This window comes from Callithrix jacchus, chromosome X, assembly GCF_049354715.1.
Source record: "Callithrix jacchus isolate 240 chromosome X, calJac240_pri, whole genome shotgun sequence".
In the NCBI taxonomy this organism is placed as follows: Eukaryota; Metazoa; Chordata; class Mammalia; order Primates; family Cebidae; genus Callithrix; species Callithrix jacchus.
This window is the reverse complement of record NC_133524.1, coordinates 133,569,951-133,591,584: the sequence shown is the minus strand read 5'-3', so window position 1 is coordinate 133,591,584 and position 21,634 is coordinate 133,569,951. Positions and strand designations below refer to the sequence as shown.

Below are 21,634 nucleotides of genomic sequence, written 5' to 3'. Positions count from 1 at the left end.
TAAGTAGTTCTCTATGCATTTTAATCTTGGGAAGCTACATTCTTTAATGGTGGCCATTGTTGACAAAATTAATATATCCTGAGAGCTCATGAGCTATTTGGAAATGTATCTGATAAATTATTGCTGCAAATATGCTGCAGCACTTCAGCAAGAGTCTTAATAGTTTTTTTTATTTTTTATTTTTTGAGACAGAGTCTTGCTCTGTCACCCAGGCTGGAGCGCAGTGGCACGAACAGGGCTCATCTCAGCCTCAACCACCTGGGGTCAAGCAATCCTCCCACCTCAGCCCCCTAAGTAGCTGAGACCCTGACAGGTATGTGCCATCACATCTGGCTAATTTTTAAATGTTTTGTTTGTAGAGACGGGGTCTCCCTAGGTTGCCCAGGCTTGAGTCAAACTCCTCAAGTGAGCCTCCTGCCTTGGCCTCCCAAAGTGCTGGGATTACAGGCATGAGCCATGTCTGGTCTAGAGTCTTACTACATTTTAGTAACCAACTTTTTAGTTCCAGATTTTAGCTCCTTACACATTAAAAATCACTAATATAACACTTCATATGTATTTTCATCAGTCATTTCAATTGTAAAATTTTCATAGATATATTTGTTAATTTATTATTTTATATTTATATTATTCTTTTATAAAAATAAAGTTTTTTTTTTTTTTTAGATGGAGTCTCACTCTGACCCCAGCCTGGAGTGCAGTGATGCGATCTTGGCTCACCGCAACCTCTACCTGCCGGGTTCAAGCAATTCTCCTGCCTCAGCCTCTTGAGTAGCTGGAATTACAAGCGTGAGCCACCATGCCTCACTAGTTTTTGTATTTTTTAGTAGAGACAAGTTTCACCATGTTGGCCAGGCTGGTCTTGAACTCCTGACCTTGTGATCTGCCTGCCTTGACCTCCCAAAGTGCTGGGATTACAGGTATGAGACACTGTGCCCGGCCAATAATTAAGTTATATGTTTTTTAGAACACTGAAAAGGCAGTTATACCTGGCTGAATAATGGTCTTCCAAAGACATCAGTTCCTAATTCCTGGAACTTGTGTAAATGTAACCTTATTTGGAAAGCAGAGTTTTGTAGATATAATTAAATTGGGGATTTTTTTTTTTTTTTTTTGAGACAGGGTCTTGCTCTATTGCCAAGGCTGGAGTGCAGTGGTGCAACCTTGGCTCTCTGCAACGTCTGCCTCCTGGTGATTCTCTCACCTCAGTGTCCTGAGTAGCTGGGACCACAGGTGCCTGCCACCATACCTGGCTAATTTTTTGTGTTTTTGGTAGACAAGGAGTTTCACCATGTTGCCCAGGCTGGATTTGAACTCCTGGGCTCAAGTAGTCTGCCTGCCTTCGCTTCCCAAAGTGCTGGGATTGCAAGTATGAGGCACTGTGCCTGGCCCAAGTTGAGGATCTTGAGCCAAGGAGGCTATCCTGGATTGTCCAAGTGGGATGTAACACCAACACAAGTGTCTTTATAAGAAAGAGGCGGCGGGAGACTGTAGACACACAGAGGAGGTACTGTGAAGACAGAGGCACAGATTGTGGTTACAAGCCGAGAAATGTCAGCAGCCACCAGAAGCTGGAAGAAGCAAAGAATGGATTCTCTCCTGGAATCTCCGAAGGAAGCATGGCCCTACTGACAGCTTGATTTCAGACTTCTGGCTTCCAGGAGATTGTGAGCGAATACATTTCTGTTGTTTTAAGCCACTAAATTTGTGGTAACTTGTTATAGCAGTCATAGGAAATGAATACAGCCATGATAATCTTTATTATACATTTTTCCTTTTAATATATATTATTTGTTTAATTATCTATTTCACTTTGAAAGCATGTACTGTTTGTTAAATGATCAGATTAGAAAAACAATCACAGTAGACACATTAGTTCATTCCTCTAAGAAGCCTATTGGTCTGGTCCTCTCTATTACCAGCATCTCCACCTTCTACAAAATAGGTGGTGTTTTTCTTCATTCCACCTCATGGTCAGGATAATTTGAAGGGCCACAGGAAGTTATTTGCTTCTTTGAAGTGTTTTCCAACACTATAGATTTCATTAATAGGGTCCTCCATGCAGATGATACTGTATTTACCAAGAGATCGAGCAATCAATGTGTTATCTGTCAAGGCAACTCGCTTCTCATTGATTTTGCCTTAAAATGCTTGTAGATTAGTTCATTTACTGACTTAGCTTTGGGAACCCCCATGCAATATATGGTTTTACAATCTTCAACATGTTAATTGAAGCCTTGTTGAGTTTCTCAAAGTTTCCACTAAAGATTTGAGGAAGGCGAAGAAGCTGCAACACCTTTCGGACCTTTGGGCTCAGAGCATTGCTACCTCTGATCCTGATGACAAATGCCAGTTCGGTTTTGCAGGCACATAGAAGGTTTCCAGCTTTTCTTGCCATCCTAGCTATTTGAATATATTCAGCTCTGTATATTTGTCTATATTCCTTGTGATAGTGCTTTATTTTTTTCATACAAAAGCTTTCTCCCTGCCTTTCTTTCTTTCTTTCTTTTTTTTTTTTTTTTGAGATGGAGTTTCGCTCTTGTTGCCCAGGCTGGAGTGCAGTGGCGCGATCTCGGCTCACTGCAACCTCCGCCTCCTGGGTTCAAGTGATTCTCCTGCCTCAGCCACCCAAGTAGCTGGGACTACAGGCATGTGCCACCATGCCCGGCTAATTTTGTATTTTTAGTAGAGATGGTGTTTCACCATGTTAGCCAGGATAGTCTAGATCTCCTGACCTTGTGATCCGCCTGCCTCAGCCTCCCAAAGTGCTGGGATTACAGGCGTGAGCCACCACACCTGGCCAAAATGCCCACTGACCCTGACGTGATATGAATGATTTTTTTTCTTTTCCCAACTTTTATTTTATTAATAGATTCAGAGAGTACACGTGTAGGTTCGTTACATGGGTAAATTGCATGTCAAAGGTGGTTGGTATAAAGATTGTTACCCCAGGTCATGAGCATAGTACCCAACAGAATACCATTCTGGACATAGGCCCTGGCAAAAATTTTATGGTAAAAGTTTCAAAAGTAATTGCAGAAAAGAAAACCCACAAAAATTCATAGGCAAGATCTAATTAGACGAATGAACCTTTGCACAGCAAAAGAAACTATCAACAGAGTAAACAGACAACCTACAGAATGAGAGACCATATTTGCAAACTATGCACCTGACAAAGGTGTAATATCCAGAATTTATAAAGAATTTATACAGTATTTTTAAAAGTTGAATTTGAAATTTTTCATAGATTGGCTGTATGCAGTTATATAGATCATATATGGGCTCAGATATACAGTTGAAATGAATTGTCTTTTGCCTTTTTCTAGTGTTTCTATGCTGAAGAAGTTGGTGTCAATTTTGGGAGACTATGATTTGCTTAGCATTATTAATAAATTTTTCTTAAACAGTACTATTCAGTTTTTGTCAAATAATTTCTAACTTCTTTCAATGCTTTAAAGAGAAACTGTACTTGGGTAACAGCCTTTTCAATTGTGATGCCATGACAAAAACCGAGCCCCTGATACTCACCAAACTCACTTCCTCAAAGAACTGAGAAAACAGGATGTTGAATTGATTGTGTACAGGCATATTGAAATCACCAGTCTGAAATCCCTGAGTTCTTAAACTCAGAGTTCTTTGAATTGTAAAAATATTAAGATATGTGTGACTGAATAGCACTACTTTGTAAGGCTCTTGTGCAACGGACAGCCTGAACCTCTTTTCTGCACAGAAAAGTGCATTACATACACTGTGAGAGAACAAGGATTTTTAATGACATGTATTATGCATATTAGAATGGATCTGTGGCCGGGCGTGGTGGCTCAAGCCTGTAATCCCAGCACTTTGGGAGGCCGAGGCGGGTGGATCACGAGGTCAAGAGATCGAGACCATCCTGGTCAACATGGTGAAACCCCGTCTTTACTAAAAATACAAAAATTAGCTGGGCATGGTGGCGCGTGCCTGTAATCCCAGCTACTCAGGAGGCTGAGGTGGGAGAATTGCCTGAACCAGGAGGCAGAGGTTGCAGTGAGCCGAGATCGCGCCATTGCACTCCAGCCTGGGTAACAAGAGCTAAACTCCGTCTCAAAAAAAAAAAAAATAAAATAAATAAGAGTGGCATCTGTGAGGGGAACAGTCTTTATGAATGAAGGAAAAAGTGGGAGGAGAGCTTTTATATGTATGATAAACTGAGTAGTATGATCAATTTAACCTTCTGCATCTGAAGTTGAGGAAACATTTAATGAATATTTAGTAAAAAGAGCTGTGTGTCTAGTCCTCTTTTTATTTTTTTGAGACAGGGTCTCACTCTGTTGCCCGGACTGGTCTTGGCTTACTGCACCTTTCGCCTCCCAGGTTCAAGTGATTCTCCTGCCTCCGCCTCCCCGGTAGCTGGAATTACAGGTAAACACTGCAACCACCTGGTAAATTTTTGCATTTTTAGTAGAGACGGGGTTTCACCATGTTGGCCAGGCTGGTCTTAAACCCCGACTTCAAATAATTCACCCACCTCGACCTCCCAAAGTGCTGGGATTACAGGCATGAGCTACCACACCTGACCATCATGTGTTTTAAAATAAGGAAAATAAGGACAATTAATCATTTATTTTTACAAAGATTTATTTTTACAAAGGGAGATCAGACCATATATGCTATTTTGCAATCTTCTTTTTAAACTTAGTATATTTTAGATATCTTTCCATGTCAGCACATGATTTATATCATTCTTTGTAGAAGCTGCTTAAGTATTTGATTTGATAGGTGTATTATAATTTAAATCAATGCTCCAGTGATATTTGATTTTTTTTTAGAAAAAGGGAATTTTGTGTATTTATTATTTTATGGCAGAATGTCCAACATACAGCAACATTGCAAATATTCAACTGTGCAAAAATAATATGTGGTTGTTTAATACAAATGAGACCACTTTTATTTATTTATTTTTTTACTCTGTCACCCAGGCTGGAGTGCAGTGGCACGATCTTAGCTCACTGCAACCTCTGCTTCCTGGGTTCAAACAATTCTTCTGCTTCAGCCTCCTGAGTAGCTAGGACTACAGGCAAGTGCTGCCACACTTGGCTAATTTTTGTATTTTTAGCAGAGACAGGGTTTCACCATATTGACCAGGCTGGACTCGAACTCCTGACCTCAGGTGATTTGCCTGCCTCAGCCTCCCAGGGTGCTGGGATTGCAGGTGTGAGCCACTGCGCTCGGCCCAGGACTGCTTTTAAAAAATACTGAAACAAAACTTGAGGTACTATAAGAAACATTTAAACTAAATGGTTTCTAGATCTTAGCTTGAGATCTGTCCTCTGTAGACCTATAATGATGGTTGCTGCCCCTGACCATGATCAATATACAGAATAATCAGTTCCTATGATCTGCTGTGATCACAGCAAGTCTCCTTCTGTATATCTTTCTACAGACATGTCTACAGACATAATTTGGCCTGGGTAAAAGGACAGTGGAAATTTCTCAGTGGTTGAAAATAATATGTATGGTACATATTCTCAAGATCCTCTTGGTTCTCATTTCTAGTTAGATTGCACTTGGATGGCTTCTTAGTTTGTCATACAGAACGAGCATTCCAGAAGTGCCCCTGAGAACACTGGATTATGCACCTTTGTTAAAGGCGTTTCCACATGAATCTTTAAAATCTTCAACCCACAATATATGAAGGTTCCATTAGATATGATGTCAGTTCTTTGTGACCAGACTGCATCATCACCTACCCTGTCGCAGTATGGAGTAGGGAAGAGACCACGCTGGCCATCCAATTTGGTGATTTCACATAACAGTCTTCTATGCCTTTGAATTATTTTTCCCTTGACAGATTTCCCAATATTCGTTGCCCAGATGGTTCTGGCAAAACCTAAGGAGTAGGAAAAGCTGAAAATCACTCCTGATGTACCACCAGAGGCCAGATTGTCAGGAAAATACCTCCATAACCCAAGTCGCCCCTCCAGAAGAATATTCACTTCTCCTTGGGAAAGCAGACTGTATAATCCTCTACACCTTTGTACTGTTTGTAAGAGGCTCTCTCTCTCTCTCTCTCTCTCTCTCTCTCTCTCTCTCTCTCTCTCTCTCTCTCTCTCTCTCGCCTTGTTCTGTTGCCCAGGCAACCAGTGCAATGGTGTGATCTCAGCTCACTGCAACCACCGCGTCCTGGGTTCTAGCGATTCTCATGCCTCAGCCTCTTGAGTAGCTGGGATTACAGGCGCACACCACCATGCCTGGCTAATTTTTTGTATTTTTAGTAGAATGGGGTTTCACTATGTTGGCCAGGCTGGTCTCAAACTCCTGACCTCATGATCCACTCTCTTCGGCCTCCCAAAGTGCTGGGATTGCAGGCATGAGCCACCATGCCCAGCCTGACAGGCAATATTTTTACATACACATTGTACCTCTGGCATTCTGAGACCTCTGGGCATCTGTCATTTCATGAATATTATATAAATGAAATCATACAGCATATAACTTTTTGAGACTGGCTTTTCTTATTCCGCATAATTCCCTTGAGATCCATCTGAGTTGTTGCATATATCAATAAGTTATTCCTTTTTCAGTCCTGAATAGTATGCCATGATATGCATTTACCACAGTTTGTTTAACCATTTAACTATTGAAAAACTATTATACATTATTTGAAGTGTACAATTCATGGCTTCTTATATATTAATAGAATTATCCAACATCACCAAATCAATTTTAGAACATTCTTGTTATTGTTCTCCTTTCCCCATAAAACCCTCATGCCCATGACTGATAACTTATCGTCTCCTCTCAACACCCTCCCCAGTCCCAGGCAACTGCTGTTCTGCTTTATGTCTTTATGGATTTGCCTATTCTGAATGTTTCATATAAATGGAATCATACAATATATTGTCTTTTGTGTCTGGCTTTCTTCCTGTAACATAATGTTTTCAAGGTTCATTCAAGATGTAGCAGGTATCCAGTGCATCATTAATTTTTTATGACTAATATTCCATCATAACATTTGATTTATCCATTTATCAGCTGATGAACATTTGAGTTGTTTTCAATTTTTGCTATTATGAATAATGCTGCTGTGAGTACTTGTAGATAAGATTTTGTGTGGATATATGTTTTCATTTCTCTTGGAATGGAATTACTGGAACATATGGTAATTATGTTTAACATTTTGAGGAACTGCAACTGTTTTCCACAGCAACCCCATCACTTTACATTTCAGCTAGCATTGTATGAAGGTTTCAGTTTCTCCACGTTCTTGCCAACACTAGTTATTGTCTGTCTTTTTTATTATTCACACCCTAATGGGTATGCAATGGAATCCCATTGTGGTTTTGATTTGCATTTCTCTGATTGCTAATGATGTTGAGCATCTTTTCATGTGCTTATTGTCCATTTGTACATCTTCTATGGAGAAATCTCTACTCAATTTTTACCCATTATATGTATTTTTCTTTTTATTATTTAGTTATAAGAGTTCTTTATATATTCTAGATACAAGACCCTTATAAGATATATGATTTGCAAATACTTTCCTCCCATTCTTTGGGTCGTCTTTTCACTTTCTTGATGGTGTCCTTTTGATATGATTTGGCTGTGTGGATGGATGACAAGGTCAAGAGTTCAAGACCAGCCTGAAAAATATGGTGAAACCCTATCTCTACTAAAAATAAAAAATTGGCTGGGTGTGGTGGCGTGCACCTGTGCTCCCAGCTGCTCAGGAGGCTGGGGCAGGAGAATCGCTTGAGCCCAGGAAGCAGAGGTTGCAGTGAGCCGAAATCATGCCACTGCACTCCAGCCTGGGCAACAGAGCAAGATTCCAAAAAAAAAGAAAGAAAGAAAGAGAGGGAGAAAGAGAAGAAGGAAGGAAGGAAGGAAGAAAGAGGAAAGAAAGAAAGAGAGAGAGAGAGAGAAAGAAAGAAAGAAAGAAAGAAAGAAAGAAAGAAAGAAAGAAAGAAAGAAAGAAAGAAAGAAAGAAAATGTGATGTTGGAATTCATGACTTAGGAGACACAGAAATTTGTGTGATAAAAAAGTACAAGTTGTAACCTCACAAGAGGTTAGCTAAAGTGGAGAGGACTATACATTTAAGATAATAAGGGTATCAGTTGGGGTCCAATCAGAACATAGGCACTACATAGTAATGTTTTTTTCTTGAGATGCAATCTGGTTCTTGTTGCCCAGGCTGGAGTGCAATGGCATGATCTCAGCTCACTGCGACCTCTGCCCCCTGGGTTCAAGAGAATCTCCTGCCTCAGCCTCCAGAATAGCTGGGATTACAGGTGCCCGCCACCACCACTGGTTAATTTTTCTATTTTTATTATGGACGGGGTTTCACCATGTTGGCCAAGCTGGTCTTAAACTCCTGACCTCAAGTGATCCACCCGCCTCAGCCTCCCAAAGTGCTGGGAATACAGGCATAAGTCACTGCACCCAACCTATTATATAGTAATTTTAAGAAAAGTTTAACATAAAGAATTAATAGTAACAGGGGATTGGAGTGTTGGATTGGCTAGTAATAAGTAAAGGAAACTCTAAAAAAATATGGGATAGCAGATATAAATGGCAGACAATTGAAAAATAATGTGTAATGGCCGGTATCTCTAGGGCTGTGATAATCCTCCTCTCCACCCAGGGATGAGATCCAGGCCTTACTGAAGAAGTTGCTCTTGCGCTGAGTTGGTGGAACTTGTTGGACGTACACTCTCTGGAACTTGCTGAAATACACCCCTCTACGGTGCTGGTTCACATGGGAGGTGTCTCATCAGAGATGCTTTTCTGCCTAAAAACTCAAGGGTGGTGTCTAGGGAGGCTGCTATCTACCGTATATTGGGAAAAGCAGTGCTGCAGAAAGCGGGCACTAGGAAAGCTGAAAGCTCAGCAGGAGCTTGTGGAGCGAGCACACAGAAAACGGGAAGTAAAACCCCTTCTTCCTGCAATGTCTGTCTACCACTGCCTACTGATAAAACTTCACATCGTGCCAGCTGGCAAAGTAAAAAATATTTCAAGGCCCCAGGTCCGTTTTCACAGAATAGGCACAAAGGGGAAGTGAGAGGTAATAAATCGATTACAGGTTGAGAAGGTCAAGGAACTGAGAGGTCATGATGTTGGATTGTTGTTCTTGTGGATATTGAAATGACCCAAGTGTTGGCAGAAATTAGAGTTGGGTAGAAGGTTAGAGACCAATAAACCTGTTTCTCTAAGCATGACTTTGATCTATCTGTATTAGAATCAAGTGGGGTACTTTGATAGCACGGATTCCTTTTTCTCACTGCAGATATTCTAAACTAGAGTAACTGGGAAGAGAGTTCCCAATTTTTTTTTCCTGAGATGGCGTCTCACTCTATCACCCAAGCTGGAGTACAGTGGCGTGATCTTGTCTTACTGGAACCTCCACCTCCTACATTCAAGCAATTCTCCTGCCTCAGTCTCCCAAGTAGCTGGGACTACAGGCACACGTCACCCCGCCCAGCTAATTTTTGGGTTTTTAGTAGAGATGGGGTTTCACCATATTGGCCAGGCTGGTCTCAAACTCCTCTCCTTGTGATATGCCTGCCTTGGCCTCCCAAAGTGCTGAGATTACAGGTGTGAGCCACAGTGTCTGGCCTTTTTTTTTTTTTTTTTTTTTTTTTTTGAGATGGAGTTTCATTCTTTTTGCCCAGACTGGAGGGCAATGGCATGATCTTGGCTAACCGCAACCTCTGCCTCCCGGGTTCAAGAGATTCTCCTGCCTCAGCCTCCCGAGTAGCTGGGATTACAGGCATGTACCACCATGCCTGGCTAATTTTGTATTTTCAGTAGATATAGGGTTTTAACATGTTGATCAGGCTGGTCTTGAACTCCCAACCTCAGGTGATCCACCCACCTCGGGCTCCCAAAGTGCTGAGATTACAGGCATGAGCCACCATGTATGACTGCAAATCTTCTTTTTAATAAGTGCCTTAGTGGATTTGAAATGAAAGAAAATGGTTACTAATATTTTAAACACATACTACTAAATAGTAAAAGTGTACAGTGTATCCAGGATTCAGTCTTAACAAATGTTCACTTTTGCCTTATTTCCTGAAGATCTTTTGATTTTTCATGAGATGTTACCTATTTTAGCTTAAGTTCCACTCTCACCTTCCTTTCTCCTCATGCCTCAGAGGAGGTCATTATATGAACATTGTTTTTTTTTGTCAGTCACTGCTTTAGGCAATAGAGAGCCTTTGAACAGGGGTATTAACACTAAAGGTGTTTTTGGAAAATCAACCCAAATGTGCCCTGCTTGAGAGTTCATTAGGATGAGAGGATGGAGGTGGGAAAGCCCTTGAAGAGGCAGGTTCAGTGGTCCAGAGGGTGTGGTAATGAGGATCTGAGACAGGGGGAGAGAGCTTTGCTTTTTTTTCTCATGCTCTTGTATGAAGCCTGCTCTTTGTGTTGCTATGACCCCCAGTCTTTGAATTCCCCCTCTCCCCCTATTCCTTCAGTTCATCAGCTTCTTTCTATCTTCATTTGAATCCCTAACCAGCCTGGGTTTCATGGGTACCCATTTCACCTGTATGCTTCCCACTGCCCTAGAATTCTTTGATTTGTTGACATTTTACCACACCAACTGTAACTTTCAATCCTTATACGAATAGAACTGGTTCTTTTGCCTTGAGGCAGTGGTCTTGCCATTCTGATTTACTTGATTACTTATAGTAATATTTGCTATAGTGAGAATCCAAAACGAGGCCAAGTTTTATCCAGATGACCTCAGTGAACTCAAGCCTGTTTTGGAGGAGGCTGGGTTCACGAAATTTACTCAGGCTCTGCTCTTCATCAGAAGATGTAAGTGATACCTCAATAATACTGCCAGATTTTGTTTGTCTGTAGAGTAAAATTTTGATGAGCAATTGTGAAAACCGTTCAGATGACATATAGAAATGTGTCTAAGTTGGTCATATTTGGGAATTTTATTTATCAACAAATGGATTCTGTTTTAATTTCCACAACACAGATTTGGCCATGAGTCAACATCAATGAAAACTTTTGATTTACTGTACTGATTTTGCTTAAAACACAAGTACATCAAACAAACCTTCTTATAGAACTTTGGACAGACACAATAACATGAGTGAGTCTCAAAATGATGATGTTGAGTTAAAGAAGCCAGAAAAAAAGATAGTACTCTACTGTATACTTTCATTTATATAAGATTCTTGAAAATGCAAGCTAATCTATAGACCCTGAAAACAGATCAGTGATCGCCTGGGATTTGGAGGCAAAGGGGAAAGAAAATAATTCAAAGGGCACAGGGACAATTTTGGGGGTGATGGAAAGGTTTATCTGGATTGCATTTGTGTGATTGTATCAAAGGTGTACGTATATGTCAAAATTCATTAAATCATATATATGCAGTTCCTTATGTGTCAATTACATCTTAATAAAATGGTAAAAATCATTAGCAAGGAAAAATGTTTTAAGCCATTAAAACAAACAAAAAATCCTTCCTATAATTAGCTACTGTCTATATCAGAGACACCATCTGAATACATTCTTTCATTCATTCAACATTTTTTAACATCTATGGTGTATACCAGGCAGTGTGCTGGCAACATAGTGTTAAATAAAACAAATAAGACCTTGAGTCTAGGAAGCTTACATTCTGGTGGAGGAGTCAAAACAACATGCGATAATAGTAAAGTGTGATAAATGTCCTGGCAGAGCAAGAAAGGGCAGCTCTGAAAATGTTTAGTAGGGTTATCTAAGCTGATTCTTTGGTAGTAGATGCATGAATCTGTGTTGAACAGAATTCTGAGGCTTAGCAGGAAAGAGCTATGAATGATCTGATGTCTTCCATGCATGAGAGAGGTAATCACGGTTTAAGTGCCACACATTTGCCAACATAGGGTTATACTATTAAGGTTGGCCTTATCATAAATTTCACAACAGTAGACTTATTTTAAATGGTTCTGAAAATGTTTAGAATGATGAAGATCTCTTTTTTTTTTCAGAGCAGTATTTTAAGTGCAAACTGCTTTTTTGTTGGGGAAATATAAATCTTCCACATTGTAGTGTAGACAGAGGACAAGTGCTCTTTTGTTCTCAAACATTCTATTTTTTTCAAGTGTATTTTACCCGCTTATGTGACTGAGTCTGAGCCTTTGCTAAGGGTACTGCAGCTGGATTATGTAGTGGAACCAGGTCCAGAAAAAGAATTGCTAAAGAATGCAAGTAAACAGGATGTCAGATGTTATCCTTAGCCTATTTCCCTAAACATAGCTTTTTGGCTGCAAAGTAAAATGCCATTCTTCTAGCTTCTGCTTAAACACAGTGATGGCTGACAGCAGGCACAATCTTCGTTTGCTTGGCACGTTGTCACTATGCAACTCAACGTGTTTTGCAAGGAATGATCGTGACACACCATCTCTGGGAGATGGTATGAGGACATCCGGCTATTTCTTGGAAGAATATTCTCTCTACCTTCTTTGAGTCCTGTTGTGCCAGCACATCTCCCCACGAGACTCAGATCTGTCTGACCTAAGAGCCAGTTGGCATTGTCCTGCTAACAGAAGCCAGATTTTCGCTGGGGCTAGACTATTTATTGACAGTGTCTTCCCAGACTGGCCCATGAGTGTCTCATTTCCAAGGTCCCCTGAAGTGCTGCCTCACCTCTGTTTTCCAAAGCACTTGCTTCCTTGCCTCTCCTCCCTCCCCAGCATCCTTCTCACTTTCTTTCCTTATAACTTCTTGCACTCTGTGTGCGTGTGTGTTTGCACATGTGTGCATGTGTGTTTCTTCTTTTTTTATCCAAATGAATTCGTTTTGCAGGCTTTGAAAAGGAAAACCAGTGTTATCCAGGATTGTTCATTAATTCTTATCTGTTTCCACACCTTTGCGTGTGATCTCTGTGGTTTTAAAATCCCACATTTTGAGTAGGTTCCGCTGTTGTCTAAGAAAAAGAAAAGTTGCTTTAAACCTTTGCTCTGCAAGCACCCGAAGAGAACTCATAAAAAGGAAGACAACAGCAGATGCAATTGCGGATGTGGCTTAGTCCTTGCAGCTGCCCCAGAGTGCTGTTTGGAGTGTACGGTCCTCAGTAATGAATCCAGAAGAACAAATCGTGACATGGCTTATATCTTTGGGAGTTTTAGATTCCCCTAAGAAGACCATCTGTGATCCGGAGGAGTTTTTAAAGTCCTCGCTGAAAAATGGGGTAGTTCTATGCAAACTGATCAACAGACTCATGCCAGGCTCTGTGGAAAAGGTAAGGGAAATTTATAGTCTCTTTGGGATTGCTTATCACCGGAGAGCGGCAATCATGTAACGCTCAAGATTTTTCTATTTCCCAGGCTGTGGGAATCTCCTACTTTAATATTTTTCTAAGACTTAGACATTCTTTCTTACTGTTTTTGTAGTTTACAAAGGTAAGAAAATGAAATGTTATTCTTTAGCAATTGGCCCCAAATTGTAGTATAGGGAAAACCTGGGACAGCACCTATATTATAAGCTCACTGTATCATGGAGATGCATGTTACATCTCCCTGTGTACTGAGGGCATGTTTTGGACTTGGGGTACATGAATCTGTGGAAAAATAGAATAACTTATAACAGATCTTGATGGTGTTTATTGGCAGTTTGACTAAAATCAGTGTAGATTTCCTTTTATAAAAATCCATTGAAGGAGAGACTATTTAGCAACTGGGAGAAATAATTCAAAATGTCACATAAAGTTTGTAAAAGCAATAGAAGCCAGATATGTGTTTCGAATGCAATGTGTGTTCAAAGTGAAACTAACTTTGCTCTCTTTAAAACAATTCAAGATTTTTAATAGCTGGAAACCCACAATCATGAGAATAATTTCTAAAGTAGGCATTTTAAGTAAGCTTGAGTGTACAATTTTACATTTATTTTCTTAAGGTTATCATGGAATGTGACTGTGAGTGTAGCAATTTTGCCTTCATAAACCAGTTTGTATTTTTATTGAGCAAATAAATTTACTTATCATTTCTTAAACTTGAGAAAGAGTTATTAAATGGTGACAAAATGCAAAGAAATGTGATCAAATGCAGGCAACAGCCAAGGGGAAAAAGAATTTCATTAAATTATCTACGGGAAGGAGGAGAGAGAGGTACTAGGGATTGCTTCCTTGCTTGAAAGCAAGAACTAAGCTCAAAAAACTGTCTGGGTCTCCCGAATTTGCCGTTAGCACACTGGAACAGAAGGCACGAGATAAAGCTTGTAAGTAGGCATGGGCTGGGACTAAGGGTTTGGCGACATTTGAAACAAAGATCAACCGTTTAGATTTTTGCATCACTTCCTTCAGTGGTTGTTTCTCTTCCTGGATTGACAGCAGTGTTGCCCCACACCTTAAGAAGCCTGCTTTCCCTAGTTATCAGCAAATGATGAATATGCTTTGCTTGGCATGGGATGACAATCTTCAAGTAACATTTCACTGTGTTCCTCTAGTTTTGTCTGGATCCCCAAACTGAAGCTGACTGCATCAACAACATTAATGACTTCCTGAAAGGATGTGCAACCCTCCAAGTGGAAGTAAGCCTACCCCGGGTGCCTTCCCTGTTGTCATCATTTTTTTTTTTTTGCTCTGCTAATCAAGATGGCTGGTAAAAGTACTTGGTTTATTTACTGTCATTGGCCACTGAGTTAAACAGAGGTGGCAGACTGGTCGTCCCCGGTAACGGATTGCTAGTCTGTCTTTTCCAGAAACCATTTCCAAACAAAACAAAACAAAATCAAAACTCAAACAATGATGCCTTTTATATACAGCGTCCCAGCCCTGAAAACAGGCTTTCAGCGACAGAGCTTGTGTGGGCGTGTTCCCCTACTAAGGGGAACCAAAACTGGGCCACTGACTGTTGGAGAGGGTCACTGTAATCCTCCCAAATTGAGAAAAGAGGAAAGGCCGTTGTTACTCCTTCCCATAGAACAGATGCCTTGAAAAGCTGAGAGAACCTGGCTCTGAGGTAGAAGTTGTGTAGTAAATCGTGCTGCATTATTTTATATTATATGGATCCCTACAGTGTGTATGGAAAGTGTTACTAAAAGGGAGGCGAGACTTCCACATGTGCATCAAGTTGCTTAACCTCTCTGTGCTTCAGTATTTTTATCTGTAAAGTGGACATGCTCATAGCCAACTCATGGGATTGGTTTAAGAATCAGATAAGGCTGTACATGGTGGCTTATGACTTTAATCGTAGGCCAAGACAGAAGGATTGCTATAGCTCAGGAGTTTGAGACCAGCCTGGACAGTATGATGAAACCCCGACTCTACATAAAATGCAAAAATTAGCCAGGCATGGTGGCGTGTGCCTGTAGTCCCAGCTACTCGGGAGGCTGAGGTGGGAGGATCACTTGAACCTGAGAGACGGAGGTTGCAGTGAACCTTGATGGCACCACTGCACTCCAACCTGAGTGACAGAATGAGACCCTGTCTCGAAGAAGAAGAAAAAAGAATCAAATAAGATACTGCATAATAATTTAGGGCCAAGAGCTCCGACATCATATAAGATCTATGAGGTGATTTATGTAGAGTCCTTGGCACAGGGCCTGGGACAGAAGTATTCTATATTAGTAGACTAGTATTAGTCATATTATCTGTGGACAAATAGTTGTGTAGTTTAAGCACGAACTCTGGTGCGAGACTTCTTGGGTTCAAATCTCAGTTCTCTCTTACTAGCAGCTTTGTGACCTTGGGCATGTTACTTAACTATGACTCTAGGCCTCAGTCTTCCTACCTACAAAATGGGAATAATAGTGGCACCTAACTCGTAGGATTCACGTGACCTTTTTTTTTAAATATATATTATTTCAATAGTTTTGGGGGAACAGGTAGGTGGTGTTTGGTTACATGGATAAGTTCTTTGGTTGTGATTTCTGAGATTTTGGTGCATCCATCACTGGAGCAGTGTACACGGTACCCAATGTACAGTCTTTTATCCCTCACCTTCTCCCACCTTTCCCCCTGAGTCCCCAGAGTCCATTATATAATTCTTATGCCTTTGGATCCTCATAGCTTAGCTCCCCATTATAATTGAGAACATACGATGTTTGGTTTTCCATTCCTGAGTTACTTCCCTTAAAATAATGGTTTCCACCTCCATCCAGTTGTTGCAAATGCCATTATTTTATTCCTTTTTGCAGCTGAGTAGTATTCCACGGTGTGTGTGTATATATATATATTACATTTTCTTTTCTTTTTTTCTTCCATCTGAGATGAGCAGCATTTGGCCAATATATTATATTTTCTTTATCCACTCGTTGGCTGATGGGCATTTAGGCTGGGTCCATAACTTTGCAATTGAAAATTGTGCTGCTATAAATATGTGTGTATAAGTGTCTTTTTCATATAATGACTTCTTTTCCTCTGGGATTGCTGGATAAAATGGTAGTTCTACTTTTAGTTCTTTAAGGAATCTCCATACTTCCTGTTTTCCATTGTGATTGTACTAGTTTACATTCCCACCAGCAGTGCAGAAGTGTTCCCTTTTCACCACATCCATGACAATATTTATTATTTTTTGGTTCTTTAATTGTGGCCATTTCTGCAGGAGTAAGGTGATATCTCATTGTGGTTTTGATTTGCATTTCCGATGCTTAGTGATGTTGAGCATTTTTTTTATATGTTTCTTGGCCATTTGTATATGTTCTTTGAAAATTGTCTATTCATGTCCTTAGCCCACTTTTGGATGGGATTATTTGTTTCATTTAATTTTTAATTTTTTTTTTGCTGATTTGTTTGAGTTCCTTGTAGATTCTGTATATTAGACCTTTGCCAGATGCATAGTTTGTGAATATTTTCTCCCACATTGTGAGTTGTCTGTTTACTCTGCTGATTATTTCTTTTGCTGTGCAGAAGTTTTTAGTTTAATTAGGTCTCATCTATTTATCTTTGCTTTGTTGCCTTTGCTTTTGAGTTCTTGGTCATAAACTCTTTGCCTAAGCCAATATCTAAAAGAGTTTTTCCAATGTTGTCTTCTAGAATTTTTATGGTTTCAGGTCTTAGATTTAAGTCCTTGATCCTTGAGTCGATTTTTCTATAAGGTGAGAGATTAGGATCAAGGTTCATTCTTCTACATGTGGCTTGCCAATTATCCCAGCACCATTTGTTGAATAGGGTGTCCTTTCCCCACTTTATGTTTTTGTTTGCTTTGATACAGATCCGTTGGCTGTAAGTATTGAACTTTATTTCTGGGTTCTCTGTTCTGTCCTATTGGTTTATGTGCCTTTTTTATACCAGTACCATGCTGTTTCAGTGACTACAGGCTTGAAGCTGGGTAATGTGATACCTCCAGATTTGTTCTTTTGGCTTAGCCTTGCTTTGGCTATGTGACGTCTTTTTGGGTTTCATATGAATTTTAGGATTTTTTTTCTAGTTCTGTGAAGAATGATGATGGTATTTTGATGGGAATCTCATTGAATTTGTAGATTGTTTTTGGCAGTATGGTCATTTTCACAACATTGATTCTACTCATCCATGAGCATGGGATGTGTTTCCATTTGTTTGTGTCATCTATGATTTGTTTCAGCAGTGTTTTGTAGTTTTCCTTGTAGAGGTCTTTCATCTCCTTGGTTAGGTATATGCCTAAGTCCTAAGTTTTTTGTTTTGTTTTGTTTTTGCAGCTGTTGTGAAAGGGGTTGAGCTCTTGATTTTATTCTCAGCTTGGTTGCTGTTGATATATAGTAGTGTTGCTGACATATTGATTTTATATCCTGAAACTTTACTGAATTCATTTTTCAGATCTAGGAGCTTTCTGGGTGAGTCTTTATGGTTTCCTAGGTATACGATCATGTCATCAGCAAACAGTGACAGCTTGACTTCCTCTTTACTGATTTGGATGGCCTTTCTTTCTTTTGTCTGATTGCTCTGGCTAGGATTTCCAGGACTGTGCCAAATAGAAATGGCGAAAGGGAGCATCCTTGTCTAGTTCCAGTTCTCAGGGAGAATGCTTTCATCTTTTCCCTGTCGCATATAACATTGGCTGTAGGTTTGTCATAGATGGCTTTTATTACCTTAAGGTATGTCCCTTCAATGCTGATTTTGTGGAGGGTTTTAATCATAAAGGGATGCTGGATTTTGTCAAATGCTTGTTCTGCATCTATTGAGATGATCATGTGATTTTTGTTTTTATTTCTGTTTATGTGGTATATCACGTTTATTGACTTGCATATGTTAAACCAAACCTGCATCCCTGGTATGAAACCCATTTGATCATGGTCTACTATCTTTTTGATGTGCTGTTGGATTCGGTTAGCTAGTATTTTGCTGGGAATTTTTGCATCTATGTTCATCAGGGGTATAGGTCTGTGGTTTTCTTTGTTTTTGTTATGTCCCTTTCTGGTTTTGGTTTGAGGGTAAACCTGGTTTCATAGAATGATTTAGGGAGGATTTTCTCTTTCTCTGTCTTTTGGAATAGTTTTAAGTAGGATGGTACCAATTCCTCTTTGAATGTCTGATAGAATCATGTAACATTTCAATGAATTCATATATGTAAAGGCCCCAGAAAAGTGTCCGGAATGTAGTAAGTATTCTCCACATGGTAGGTATTATGATTATTAGCAAATGCTGGTAGCTTTGTGCCAGATAAACTTTGCTTCCTTCACCATTTTTCCTAAAGTTAGTCCTAGCACCAGGTTATATCTGTCTCAGAATGTTTTATTCCATTTTCCGTTAATGCCCAATTTGCGCACGCTTTCTCAATCTTTCTTTCTCTCTCTGTGTGTGTCTGTGTGTGTGACTTTTGAGGCACGTGTGATAGACGACCACTTTATATCCCTTATAGAATAATGTCTACTGTGGAATTGTCTTTTCTCTTTCTTTTTTCCTATTACAGCCCAGACTCTTCAGAAAATCTTAAAGTTTTCTCTGATAAATACTATGGTATATTCTTGTTCTTTTTTTCCTTTTTGTTTTTTTGAGATGGCGTCTTGCTCTGTCACCCAGTCTTGAGTGCAGTGATGTCATCTCTAATCACTCTAACATCCACCTCCGAGGTTCAAGCGATTCTCGTGGCTCAGCCTCTCAAGTAGCTGGGATTACAGGCACATGACACCGTGCCCAGCTAATTTTTGTATTTTTAGTAGAGATGGAGTTTCATTATGTTGGCCAGGCTGATTTCAAACTCCTAACCTCAAATGATCTGCCCATCTTGGCCTCCCACAATGCTGGGATTATAGGTGTGAGCCACCGCATCTGGCCAGTATGATGGTATTTCTTTTTCTTTTTTAATTGTACTTTAGGTTCTGGGGTACATGTGAAGATCACGCAAGATTGCTGAATAGGTACATACATGGCAAGGTGGTTTGCTGCCTCCATGCCCCCATCACCTATACCTGGCATTTCTCCCCACGTTATCCCTCCCCACCCTCCCACACCCGGCTGCCCCTCCCCTAAGCTCCCGCCTCAACAGACCCAGTATGGTGGTTTTTTTTTTTTTCAAATAAAAACATGGTGAAGTTGCCAATGATTTCTGCATTCTGAAGCCGCCGGAAGGTTTATCGAGCTTCTTTGCAGTTCTAAGAATACTGGATGATACAGAAACACTTTCCAGGTTAGGCATTGTTCAGGATTTTTCTGATAACTAATCCTTATTCCTTTGAGCACCAATGCTTAAAATATTCTTCCACTTTGGATAGAAATATTTATTTTTTAAAAATTATGTTTATTGCTTTTATTTTGTCATGGGACACTTCACAAATTTTTGTGTCATTCTTGTGCAGGGACCATACAAATATTCTTTGTAGCATTATAATTTTAGTGTATGTGCTGCTGAAGTGAGCACAAGATAGAAATGTTTCTAAAAAGTATGTCTTAATTTTCTCTCTTCTTTAATAAAAGGCACTGGAAAAAATTTTTATCTCTTTTTGATAATGCATGGTGACCTGAACGTTATAGGAATATTGTAACGAGGCAATATCTGGCATCGTGGTTAAGTGCATGCCTTCTCTAGTTTGACAGATCTAGATTAGAATCTTGGCTCTGTCAATTACCAGCTGCATGACTCTGGGAAAGTTACTTGACCTCTCTATGCTCCTTTTTCCTCATCTGTATAATGGAGACATTAATAATATCTACTATATATGACTGTTTTAAGGATCAAATGAGATAATACATCCAAGATACTTAACATAGCACTGCATACAAGGCATACACAGTAGTTGTTTTCTGTGGTATTACTAGGTAATGTTCTTTGCATTGTTATGCACAAAATTATTCTTGTAAGGGATATATAGGAGCCATATTGAGGCATTCTAGAACCCAGAGAGGAGACTAATAAAATCAATACATAAGGAATGAGACCAAAAGCTGAGCTGGGGAGCAGCAAGCAGTCAAGAAGACTGATCATCTTGTTGCAAGCTTCCAGGTGACTGGGAGACAGACCTAAACATAAATATTTGCAAATGTCACTGGATAGAGTCTCTCTGGGGCCCAAAGTGCCTGGTACAGTGCCTGGCATAGGATATACCTAATAGATTTTTGTTGACTCTGTAAAACTATAGATGTACAAAAAGCAAGAAGAGCAGGGCTTGACTATTGCTCAGAACACACTATTATTTATCTAAAAAAAGAATGCTGGCTTGAAATTGTCAGCTTGGAAATGCAGAAAAATGGAGCCAGAGATGTAGCACCATACCCACAAACTGAGTATTGGGCTCTGGGGCATGGTGACCAAATTAAAAAGCTGTTGCCTTCTGGCCCTCTGGTTGGCCAGTTGGCCTCTCCAAGTGACCTCCATCTGTTTGTTCTCATATGGCTACAATGTCTTAGGGTCTTTACAGGATCACACATTTAGTAACTGATCAGGGAATCTGCTGAGACATCTGGGAACAAAGTGCTGTCGGAAGCACCCCACCACCTTCTTGAACGTGTCCTTTGTAGCACAAATTTCTTGCTGTTTGTTTTGAGATGGAGTCTCACTCTGCTGCCCAGGCTGGAGTAAGGTGATGCAGTCTTGGCTCACTGCAACTTCGGCCTCTTGGGTTCAAGCAATTCTCATGCCTCAGCCTCCCAAGTAGCTGGAATTACAGGTGCCTGCCACCATGCCTGGCTAATTTTTGTATTTTAAAGTAGAGACTGGGTTTTGCCATATCAGCCAGGCTGGTCTCAAACTCCTGGCCTCGAGTAACCCACCTGCCTCAGCTTCCCAAAAGGCTTGGATTACAAGCATAAGCCACTGTGCCTGGCCCACAAAAGTTTATTAATTAGTCATTTTTATTTTTGATTTTTGATTTTTGTGGGTACATAGCAGGTGTATATATTTATGGGGTACATGAAATGTTGTGATACTGGCATACAACATGTAATAATCATATCATGGAGAATGGGGTATCCATACCCTCAAGCATTTATCCTTTGTCTTACAAAGAATTCAATTATACTATTTAAGTTATTTTAATATGTACAATTATTATTGACTATAGTCGCCCTGTTGTGCTATCAAATAGCAGGTCTTATTCATTCTTTCTATTTTTTGTACCCATTAACCATCCCTACCTCCTTCCCCACTACTCTTCTCAGCCTCTGATAACCTGTCTTCTACGCTCTATGTCTATTAGTTCAATTTTTTTGATTTATAGAGCCCTCAAATAAGTGAGGACATGTGGTGTTTGTCTTTCTGTTCCTGGCTTATTTCACTTAACATAATGACCTCCAGTGCCATCCATGTT

At 40.0% G+C, this 21,634-nt stretch overlaps 1 protein-coding gene, 1 long non-coding RNA gene and 1 other non-coding gene across 12 annotated transcripts in view; 2 read left to right on the top strand and 1 right to left on the bottom strand.

Annotated features, from left to right (window-relative positions):
* The first annotated feature begins 1,536 nt into the window (after nucleotides 1-1,536).
* Nucleotides 1,537-5,963, top strand: LOC144581211 (uncharacterized). Its single transcript, XR_013531774.1, has 3 exons — nucleotides 1,537-1,667; nucleotides 4,299-4,401; nucleotides 5,831-5,963. It is a non-coding gene; the product is annotated as an uncharacterized LOC144581211 (long non-coding RNA).
* A 7,026-nt stretch (nucleotides 5,964-12,989) lies between these two features.
* ARHGEF6 (Rac/Cdc42 guanine nucleotide exchange factor 6) overlaps nucleotides 12,990-21,634 on the top strand; it is a 112,206-nt gene continuing 103,561 nt past the window's right edge. For all 10 annotated transcript variants that reach the window (XM_035289452.3, XM_017968492.4, XM_008989969.5 and 7 more), the window contains exons 1-2: nucleotides 12,990-13,217; nucleotides 14,420-14,503. In XM_035289452.3, the coding sequence (XP_035145343.1) occupies nucleotides 13,053-13,217; nucleotides 14,420-14,503 (249 nt within the window). In that variant the 5' untranslated portion in view covers nucleotides 12,990-13,052. The remainder of the gene's footprint in view (nucleotides 13,218-14,419; nucleotides 14,504-21,634) is intronic.
* Nucleotides 19,643-19,749, bottom strand: LOC118150767 (U6 spliceosomal RNA). The gene has a single exon (XR_004738912.1). It is a non-coding gene; the product is annotated as a U6 spliceosomal RNA (small nuclear RNA).